The 11,358-nt window shown below is 37.3% G+C and overlaps 1 protein-coding gene across 4 annotated transcripts in view; it reads right to left on the bottom strand.

The window, feature by feature from the left end:
* Positions 1-7,588: 7,588 nt before the first annotated feature.
* MIS12 (MIS12 kinetochore complex component) overlaps positions 7,589-11,358 on the bottom strand; it is a 6,425-nt gene continuing 2,655 nt past the window's right edge. For all 4 annotated transcript variants that reach the window (XM_008573459.1, XM_008573457.1, XM_008573458.1 and 1 more), the window contains exon 2: positions 7,589-9,404. In XM_008573459.1, the coding sequence (XP_008571681.1) occupies positions 8,741-9,361 (621 nt within the window). In that variant the 5' untranslated portion in view covers positions 9,362-9,404 and the 3' untranslated portion in view covers positions 7,589-8,740. The remainder of the gene's footprint in view (positions 9,405-11,358) is intronic.

Genomic DNA, 11,358 nt, shown 5'->3' with positions numbered 1-11,358 from the left:
CTAATAACAGAACCTACTTTGATAGGTTATTCACCCACTTGCCATCTTTGTTTACTTATAAATGTTAAATGTCAAAACGCAGCACTCTAACACTGCATATACTTTACTTGGAAATCTCTGTAATTGTGGTACCGCTGATGAAATAAATCACCTCTTTTCAGTCTCCTCTGTGTGAATTTTCAGCTATGTAGTGGGCACTGCCAAACGTCCTAGTTTGCTCCACATTTTACCCCATAATCTTTACAACATCCCTACTGTCCCTCCAAGATAGACTTCATCACATGATCCAGCATTCCAACATACAGTTTTTCTCTCCATTAAATAGCTATACACGCCCCTCCATGGCGTCTTTCTCCTTATCAGGTCCCCACAACAGACCAGTATCCAATTCTACTGCCCCTCAACAGCAGGTCTGCCACTATTCCATTGTGGCATTATTCATTGCCTCTCAGTATTTAGCCCCCACTTGCGTCCACTTTCAAGACCCTTCTGGCCCAGTACAGTCCCCTAACTAAGCTCTGGAATTTGCCCCCTGATTCAGTATTGTCCAATATCAGGGCCTTGCCATTTCCTAGTTCTGACTTCCCATAACCCCATGTCACTATGTAACTTGATATCTTGCCCCTCTACACTTTATTTCAGTGCCTCAAGTATGGCATCCACTGTTATCCAAAGTCAGCCCGAGCTTTATAGCCACAGTTCACTACAATAATTCCCCCCAGTGATCAGTGACAGCATTCCCAAAATTACATCTCCAATGTACTACATGTATATCTGTCATCGTTTTCCAGCTTTCAGACTTGGATATTGGATCTTCTGTTATCCCTTAGTATTGATTACTCACTGAATCTCAATATATGGCCTGGTGCTCTCCAAACATTTGTTCCCATTTTTCCGACTCACACACAGTTATCTCTAATACAGTCCAGTGACCACTCAGGATATGATCCCCCAATATCCTTCCCTCAGCTAATCCCCTGCTAGTATACTGCACCCTCATCCCCCAAAACCAAAGTTCCCTGTTCCTTAAAATTTGATATACCATTCTACAATATCATGACACTTTCCATGGCATGAAATCGGGGCCTCCATTTCCTACCCCAGATTCCAGTATCTGGTTCCCACAACTATATCATTTTTAGATGCTATTGCTTCTACAGTCTTAACATTGGCTTCAATATTCTCCTAAATATTCAGCCCTATTTGATTCCCTTTTTTCATGATTCATTGCATTGCTCCCCAGTGTCTTCCCAATATTGTACTCCAGTATTCTTTAACATTCACCCTATCACTGGTGTCCTCAATATTAAGCTCACCCCAGCCCCAAAATTCAATCACTTTCTTCCCATACTGTTCCTTTTGCCTTCATTGAGCTCACTTTGTTCATGGAACTTACCACATGGCAGGCATAGTATTTTATATAGCATGAATTCATTAAGTTGTCACTACCTTATGAGGTGTGTTCTATTATTCTCCCCCTTTTGCAGACGAGAAAACAAGTATAGGTGAAATGATTTTTCCTAAGGTCACAGCACTAGTAATGGAGCTAGATTTTGAGGCAGTTTCTGTGCATACTCTTATTTTTACCAGCTTTATTGAGATATAATTCATGTAGCATACAACTCATTCATTTAAGTATACAATTCAATGACTTTTAGTATATTCACAGAGATGTGAACCATCATCACAATCAATATTAGCACATCTTCATCACCCCAAAAAGAAACCCCACAACTCTAACCCAATTCCCTCCAACTCCCACTCCCTGCCAATTCCTAGGCAACCATTAATCAAATTTTGTCTCTACAGTTTCTTATTCTGCATTTTTCATGTAAATGAAATCATACCATATGTGGTCCTTTTACTTAGGATGTTTTCAAGGCTCATCCATGTTATAGCATGTGTCAGTGTTTCATTTCTATTGCTAAATAGTATTCTATTGTATAGGTTTACCACATTTTATTTATCCATTCATCAGCTAGACATTAGAGTTGTTTTCACTTTATGAATCATGTTGAGGGGCTGGCAGGTTAGCTCAGCTGCTTAGAGCACAGCCTTATAACACTAAGGTCATGGGTTCAAATCCCCTTACAGGCTAGATGCCAAAAAAATTTTAAAGTAAAAAAAAAAATAGTGCTGCTATGAATATTTGTGTATGAATTTTTATGTGGATATATGTTTTCATTTACCTAAGAATAAAATTACTGGATTACATGGCAGTTCTATGTTTAACCATTTGAGAAACCAACAGATTGTTTTCCAAAGCAAAGGCACCATTTTCCATTCCCACCAGCACTGTATGAGAGTTCCAGTTTCTCCACTTCTTTGCCAAAACCTGTTATTATGTTTTTTTTTTTTTTTTTTTTTGCTGGCAGGTACAGGAATCTGAACCCTTGACCTTAGCACCACGCTCTACAGAGTGAGCTAACTGGCCAGCCCTATCTTTCTCTTTATTATAGTCATCTTAGTGAGTGTTAAGTGGTATCTCATTGTGGTTTTGATTTGCATTTTCCCTGATGGCTCATGAGGTTGAGCATCTTTTCATGTGCTGATCCCCATTTGTATATCTTAAATCTGTAGATCAATTTAGGGAGTTAACAATATTAATTCTTCTAATCCATAAACATGAGATGTCTTTCCATTTAAGTCTTCTTTAATTTCTTTCAACAATTTTTGTAGTTTTCTACTTCTGTGAAATTTCTCTAAATGATTTCATTCTTTCTGATGTTTTCACAAATGGAATTATTTTTTAAATTTCATTTTTGGTTTGCTCATTGCTAGTGCATAGAAAGACAATTGATTTTCTTACACCAATATTTTATTCCGCATCCTTGCTGAACTCTTTTATTTGTTCTAATTGTTATAACTATTAGTTCTAATAGTTTAATATGACACTTATAGGGTTTTCTATATATAAGAATACTTCTAAAAGTTCATGGAAAAATAGAATTAAAACATAATATGAATTTTTCCATGAGCTTTTTGAAGTACTCTTGTACAATATCAATCATATCGTCTCCAGATAGTTTTACTTCTTTCTTTCCAATCTGGATTCCTTTTATTTCTTTTTCTTGCCCAACTGTCCTGGCTAGAGCTTTCAGCACAATGTTTAGCAGGATGGTGAGAGTGGACATCTTCTCATTCCTGATCTTAAGGAGATTCAGTCTTTCACCGTTAAGTATGTTAGCTGTAGGTTTGTCATAGATGCTCTTCGTCAAGTTGAGGAAATTCCCTTCTATTCCCTTCTATTCTATTTGAGAGTTTTTGTCATGAAAGGGTGTTGAATTTTGTCGAATGCTTTTTATGTGCCTATTGAGATGATCATGGGATTTTTTCCCCCTTTATTCAATTGAGTTGATTTATTAATTCATTCTCAGGTGTTAAACCAACCTTGCATTCCTAGGTTAAATCTCACTTGGTCATTGTGTGTAACCTTTTTAAATATTGCTGGATTTGATTTACTAGTATCTTGTTGAAGATTTTTTGCATTTTAAATCACTATTTAATCAATATTTTGATTTGTTTTCTTGTGAGGTTTTTGTCTGATTTTGCTATCAGAATATAATACTGACTTCATAGAATAAGTTGGGAAGTATTCCCTCCTCTTCTGTTTTTAAAGAATTCATGAAGAATTTTTAAGACTTTTTTTTTGGTGGCTGGCTGGTACAGGGATCAAACCATGGACCTTGGTGTTATCAGCACTATGCTCTAACAAACTGATCTAACCAACCTGCCCAAATTTGGGAAGAATTAGAATTTTTAATTCTTCTTCAAATGTTAGGTAGAACTCACCAATGAAGCCATTGTAATAGTTTTTAAAATCCCATCTTGACCCAGCTTTGAGGCCATAGCTAGAGGCCAGTTAGTGCCTCTTCTTAACCAGCCAATTAAGTTCACACTCCAACCACTTCCCTTAGACTCTCACACTATGGGCCACTATACACCCAACCCAATCACCCGAGGGCCAGGTACTCAACAACCATGGACAGCTCCTATGCCCAAATCTGCTGAAATTATTCAAACTAGCTAATCCTAAATCTGCTTATCCTGTTTTGTCCATCCCTTCCCATGGAGACCACAATAAAGATGCTTGCCCACAATTCCCTTATCCCTTGTGACCAACTCCAGTGCTTCTCCTGAGTGGCTTTGTGTGGCTTGTTATGTTTACCCCAGAGAACTGTGAGTATAACGAAGTGTAAAACTCTTTCCGGTTTCTTTTTTTTTTTTTCTTAATTAGAGACCAAAATTTTTATTAACAGCATTTGTACTTCTTTTGCAGCTTTAATTTTCAACATTATAACATTTACTGGACCCACTGGTGACTAAATATCTTCACATACCCATGAGGTAAAAATAATTTCTACCTAGGACTTGAGTAAAATAGCAAGCTACTGCTCTAAGAAATGCATATTTATTTATAATATGCTTGTTTGTGCTTCTATAGAATTCTGCTTATAAATAGCATGACGGCAAAGATCTACATAAAATTCCTACACCCTTCAGGTTGTTCTACCATTAATCTTCTGATGTCTTACAAGAACTCTTACTGAACGTTTTGCTACATTTCTTACATCAGATTTCTCTCTAGTGTGAGTTCTTTGATGTAGAATGATGGATGCATTCAAACTGAAGGACTTCACACAATTTCTAAATTTTCTATATTTATATGGTTTCTCTCCTGTATGAATTTGTAAGAGTTTCATATCGCCTACACAATTTCTCATATGTGCTATATGTGTAGAATTTTGGTTTGGGGTTTTTTTTCTGGTGGGGATCTACTTATGTCAATTAAGGGATTAATACTGACATGGTTTCTCTCTCTCGATCTATGTCTGGCCTCATCACACCTCACCCCAGGTAATATGGTTAAAACAGCCATCTGGTCCTTGTCTTCTCCTGTGCGAAAATTTTTGATTACTAATTCAATCTCCTTACTTGTTATAGGACTATTCAGATTTTCTAATTCTCATTGAGTCAGTTTTGATTATTTATGTCTTTCTAGGAATTTATGTATTTCATTTAAGTTATATAATTTGTAGGTGTACAGTTGTCATAGTGTTCCCTTACAATTCTTCATTTCTGCAAGGCTGGTAGTAATGTCCACTCATTACTGTTTCTATTAATACCATGTCAGACTGTCTCCCTAATTGGCTGTCACTGCAACAGCAAGATAACAGAAAAATCTATTTGGGGGTATATAGTGGGGAACAGGCACTGACAGTAAGAGAGAATGAAAAGATAAATATAGGGGCAGGTTTGAGAATAGGCATCTAGAGAAATTAAAGTTTTGATATTACAAAACGATAGAATCTAATATACAGGAGAAGTTAAGAATAAGAAATTGGGTAAGATTGACACTGGATGGAAGATGGAGTGATTTTTGTCCTTTGTTGTATTGAGGTGGTATATTACATTAATTCATTTTCAGATGTTAAACCAGCCTTGCATTCGTGGGAAGCGGAGTGGGTAACCAGGTGTTCGTTATCCTAATTTATTCCTAAATTTCTGAGGGGATAATTTAATTATTAGAGGATAATAGGGCCAAGTATATTAATTTATTCCTGCAGAAACACCACCATGACTAATAGCAATGGAATTAATGTCCAACAATTATTGAGCACTTACTTAACATAAAATGGACCCCCGAATTCTAAACACTGTGAATTTCACCTTTCTATCCAGGTCATGATCATATTTTAACTGTGTTCAGATGAACCATATTACTGCATGGATAATGAGGCCAAGAAGGCCTGAGCTGCTGTTTCCTTAATAGGCAGCATTATCTTTATGAATATCTTAATATTCTGATTTCACTAGGCCTGTAGCTGATAGAACAAACTTGGTGACCTAAAACTCCAGAAATGTATTCTCTCACAGTTCTGGAAGCCAGAAATCCAAAATAAAGGTGTCAGCAGGGCCACACTCATGCCCTTAGAGGTTCTAAGGGAGAACCTGTTCTTTGTCTCTTCTGTTGGAGTGAGCAGGACTGAAGCCATGTTGGAACCTAAAACTGCATGGGATGTAGGCAAATAGTAAAACGTTTTTTTCTTGGCATGCATTTCCCTGAATTCCCTCTTTTCCCATGGTTATTTGATATTTTGAACCTTGGATACGGGACAAGATGACATTACTTACATGAATGTAAAGTATCTGTCCAGCCAGCCTGAAGCTGCAGACTCACATGTACTACCCAGACCCCGAGATAACAGCAACAATGGGAGCAGAAACCAGATGGAGTCTTGGCAAAACTTTGCACCTGAAACATGAATGTAAAGTATCTGTCCAGCCAGCCTGAAGCTGCAGACTCACATGTACTACCCAGACCCTGAGATAACAGCAACAATGGGAGCAGAAACCAGATGGAGTCTTGGCAAAACTTTGCACCTGAAACCTTGCATGAAGCCCTCGCTGCCCATGTGCCCCTCCCTCCTAATTTCCATTTCCCACTTTCCATTCCCTCATCCCCCCCTTTAAAAACCCCTCAGTAATGGATTTTCATACTGGCCAGCCATCAGGGAAAAAAAAAAGATGTAAAAACCCTTTAGTAAACCCAAGTCTTTAGATGGCTTTAGTCTGCTCATTCTCCTTCAGGTTTACTGGAGAGATGGGTTAGCCTAGCATCTCTCCTTGGGTCACTGGTATTCCTGAATAAAAGCTAACTTCCACTGTCACAAACAATTGACTTTTGGTTATTTTTGTCTGGGGGCAGGCAGCCGGACCTGTGAGTTTGATATCAATTTTGAGGAGCCTCAGCCAAGAGCTGAGTGTGCCCCGTAACAATTTCATCTTGTGGTGGCTGTTGGCATTCCTTGACTTGTGGCTGCATTACTCCTATCTGCCTTTGTGTTCACAATGCCTCCTCTCAAATCTCCCCCTGGCCTGTCTCTTATAAGGACGCTTATCATTAGATTTAGGAACCACCCAGATAATTCAGCATGATCTTATCTCCAGATCCTTAACTTAATTACACCTGCAAAAACCCCTGTTAGTCCATTTTCTGTTGCTTATAACAAAATACCTGAAACCGGATAATTTATAAGAAAATGAAATTTCTTAGGTTTGGAGGCTGGGAAGTCCAAGGTTCAGGGGGCACATCTGGTAAAGGCCTTCTTGAGAGGAACTCACCAGAGCCCCAGGGCAGCACAGGGCTTCACAGGGGGAAGTCTGAGCAATAGTGCATTTCCAAATGTTTTCTTCTTCCCCTTATAAAGTCTTAAGTCTACTCTCCGATAACCCATTTAAACAATTAACCCATTAGCCCATGAATGGATTAATCCATTCATGAGGGCACAGTCCTCACAATCCAATCCCCTTTCAAAAACCCCACCTTTCAAATACCATACTAGGGATTAAGTTCCAATATGAACTTTGGAGGGTACAAACATTCAAACCACAGCAACCCCTTTCCCAAATAAGGCAACATTCACAGGTTCCAGGAATTAGGATATGAACTTATCCACCACTCTAGGAAATTTTGAATAAGCTAAAAATATGAAAAGAAAAGAAAGTTCTCATTTGGGGAAAAAGCCATACTGTGGAAAGAAACATACCATGACATCATAGACAGCAGAAAATCAGAAACCAAAGCTTTTAAAACATATATATTTAATGTAGAGGACTGGAAAAAGGACTTCTTGAAAATGAATATATTTCAGGTTAACAAGGGTTTCCTAAATCTATGAATATTTCATTACAAATATTAATACCCTAAGTTACTCCTTCTCTACATAAAAGAGAAACTCCAAATCCTGTTCTTTAGGAAGACACAGAGGGCATTTAATACCTTAAGAGCTATCATTGCTATTTCTTCCCTTTCCTTAGATAATCTAACATCTCACATGGACCAATTACAAAAAGACATATTAGACTCCACTGAATTTAAGCACAAGATACAGCTAAAAATTCCCACTAGGGTACCAAATATTTGATGCTTATGAATGTTAATAAATAAGATAATTAAATATTAGCTACAAAGCAGATTCTAAAACTAAGTGAAGTATGAAAAAAAAAACCCACAGGTATAAATTCCTAACAGCCAGCAAATATAAATTTCACTAATTGGGTATGCTCTGCTTCCTTTTCTATTCCAGTGGGATCTTATTTTTGTTCAAAATCTTCTCCTGATAGACTCCAAGATAGTAAATTGCTTACATCACCGGGGCCTCAGTCATGGAAAAGATTTATTTTGGAAACAAAACCAACTTCTTTCTCTTTTACCAAAGATTAAGGTTGTCTTTTTTGTTACTTCTTTCAACAAGTTATCAACTTCCTCATGTAAGAAAAGTCACTGGGCAAGAGCAAGCTCTGTATGTTGGCTGTCCCACAGTGTAATGACTGGTTAATAAAGGAGCCACCCATTAACCCTTTTCTCTTTTTGTGTCATCCAAAGAATAAGCCAAAAGGATCAAGGTCACAAAAGACTCATGAACAAGGTACAACTATACAAATATCTTTGACTGGTCATATCTTCATTTCTTCAATCATGCCCCCAAATGAGCTGTTATTGAACCAAAAATCCCTTCCCACCTATTAGAGGCCTCTAAGGAACAGATGCTTCAAAGACTAGTTCAAGGTAGTATATAGATACTTCAGGAGAGTGGACCAAACGAGGAAGATGTGGAATACAAGAAAAAATGAAAAAAGAATATCTAATAAAATATACAGTTGCTTGAACAGTCATTGGTGTAAATTCCTTACCATTCTAATTTCTGACAGGCTCTTTCTTTTTACTAGTTAGAAATTAAGATATTTTCAGTCTTTTGCCTTCCTTTTCCACATTGTCTTTAATGTTCTGTAGTTTTCTGGAGTTCTGAACTAGGGACACCAAACTCACCTTAAAATCACTAGTCCCATGATCTCTGCCAACATTTTCAAGCTCATCAAACAAAGTCAATGTCTGTTTGAGTTTGGTCTGAACAATTTTTTGCTCTTCTAATTCTGCAAGAAGGGCCTGCTTAGTACATAATTCAGTCTTATACTTCTCCTGTAACTGTTCAATTTCTTTTTGAAGAAGCTGGAATTCTTCCTCACTATAAGGATGTATCTCCTTACATTTATCTTCAGGAAGCAAGATGTTTGGGGGAATACGCAAAATCAACTGCAAAAATAGCTGCTCCATTTTGCCAAAAAGGTTATCAAAACGTCCTTTCATGAAGCAAAGAAACTTCTCCGTGCATTTACGAATCTGGACTGGGCTAATCTCACAGTCTGGGATACCATCCAGCTTCTTCAGAATAACCTGCTCGACAGCCTGCATCACTTCAAAGAGGTAGTCTTGAAATGCAATGTAGATCCTAAGCATGCAAGTTTGTGGTGTGAAGCCAAAGAACTGGGCCTCATAGGTCATTGGATCAACAGACATCGTGGCTTATTTTGCTTTGCTATTTTTGATTGTGAAAAATAATCTGCAAATGTAAAAAGAAAAAATTCATTTAGATAACAAAATCATCTGCGGAAAGTAATGAATCATATTACAGATAGCAAACAAACAAGGAAGTAAATAAAGAAAAAATAAGGAGTTTGTGTTCCTTGATGCCACTTTGAGCCTTACTTGTCCACAATAGGATATAAACCCTCGCCTCCCTGAGGCTTTCCATCAGCCTATACCCTCCTTTTCACTCTCCTCATTATTCATTTCCATCATCACTCATTTACTGAGGACTTTGGCACATGGCTCAATCTTCTGAATTCTGTTTTTATTCTAAACAACTTTGAAGTGTAGACAGATGACCTAACCAATGCCTTAGAGAATCTCACATTCTTGAGCTTCACTGACCTACATCTCCATTCTTTTAGCCACCTGGCTCTTGCTACTTTTAACTTCTCTCCCCAACTGCTCCTACTTTTTGACCACAACCTCCTATGCTATTCTTTCAACTCTCATTCACATACTCACATTATATCTTTATCTTCAATATCAAATCTTCCTGACAGTTCTTGCTCTCAGTCTCTCCCACTACACTTCTTTCCCTATTCATTTTAGTCCCCATGATCTATCATTTTAACTAGTCCCTTACTAATGTCCTCAATTCCTTTGTCTTCCAACCTAGCCATCTGAAAAAAATTCCAATTAGAAGATGAGCAAATTTTTTTTATCAGGTTTACAACCCCTGCAGGTTTTCTCAAGGATCTGAGAGTCATTCCTTTCAAATGTAAACATCTAGGAAAACAGCACCCCATCTCTCTGTCACTGTAGAAGTTTAACCCAGGCATCTTTTTCAGAGTTGTAACCAAACCATATACTTGTCATAGAAATAAGAGAAAGTTTATTATTCCTTCAAATAAAAGCAATTAGCTAAAACAAACTGCTACTTTAATTACCAGATGAATTTCAGATGGATTTTACGAAACTATTTGCAGCAAAAGGTACAGTCAGATCTTCTCATGGGAAGACAAGATGCTGTTAACCTTGAGAATTTATGTATGTAACGGCTAAAAATAGAGTGGTTATAACTGCCTGGTTGTATAAATAGGGTAGAATTTCTGTTTTTGTAATCTCATTCACAGATTACCTACAGTGCACTGTAATCTGACTATGCTTATACAATAACACAACTGCTTTCTTTTCTGTTCTGTGGATCTCTGGATTGGCAGGATTTTTATTTCTTCAACACTTCCCTATGTCTCCAGGATCAAATTCAAACTCTTTGAACATGGCTTACAAGGGCCTTCATCGTCTTACCAGCTACATTCTGTTCTTTTTAAGTGCCTTCTATGTTTGTAACTAACTTAATAATACTTCCTATTTCATGGCACTCTATTTTTGGTCCATATGCTAGGTTCTCTCCTACTTATTTTATTCTTCTATCTCTCATCTCCCATCCTTAGTAGGAACCTAATCTAGTTTTTTAATGTGTGCCCTTTCAATTCATCTTTATCTTTAACAGGTGTTAGATATATATTCTTGAAAAATATAGCTTAGTATATGTAAGTATACATTTTTATTTATGTTGCGATATCACTTCATGTTATTATATTCAAGTTTATTTCATTGGTTCTGACTGAATTATTCCATCAATTTTATCACGTGCATATACCACACTTAATGTGTCCATTTTCGTTGTGTCAGACACCAAGTTTGCTTCCAGCATCTTGCTATCAGAAGTGCTGCAATGTGGAATCAGCCCAAATGTCCATCATCGGATGAGTGGATACGGAAAATGTGGTATATCTACACAATGGAATACTACTCAGCTATAAAAACGAATGAAATACTGCCATTTGCAACAACATGGATGGACCTTGAGAGAATAATATTGAGTGAAACGAGTCAGGCAGAGAAAAAGAAATACCACATGTTCTCACTTATTGGTGGGAGCTAAAAAAAAAAAAAAAAAAGAAAAACAAACAAACTAATTC

This window comes from Galeopterus variegatus, unplaced genomic scaffold, assembly GCF_000696425.1.
Source record: "Galeopterus variegatus unplaced genomic scaffold, G_variegatus-3.0.2 Scaffold923, whole genome shotgun sequence".
NCBI lineage: Eukaryota > Metazoa > Chordata > Mammalia > Dermoptera > Cynocephalidae > Galeopterus > Galeopterus variegatus.
Note: the sequence above shows the minus strand (reverse complement) of the source record. Positions and strands in the feature narration are given on the sequence as shown.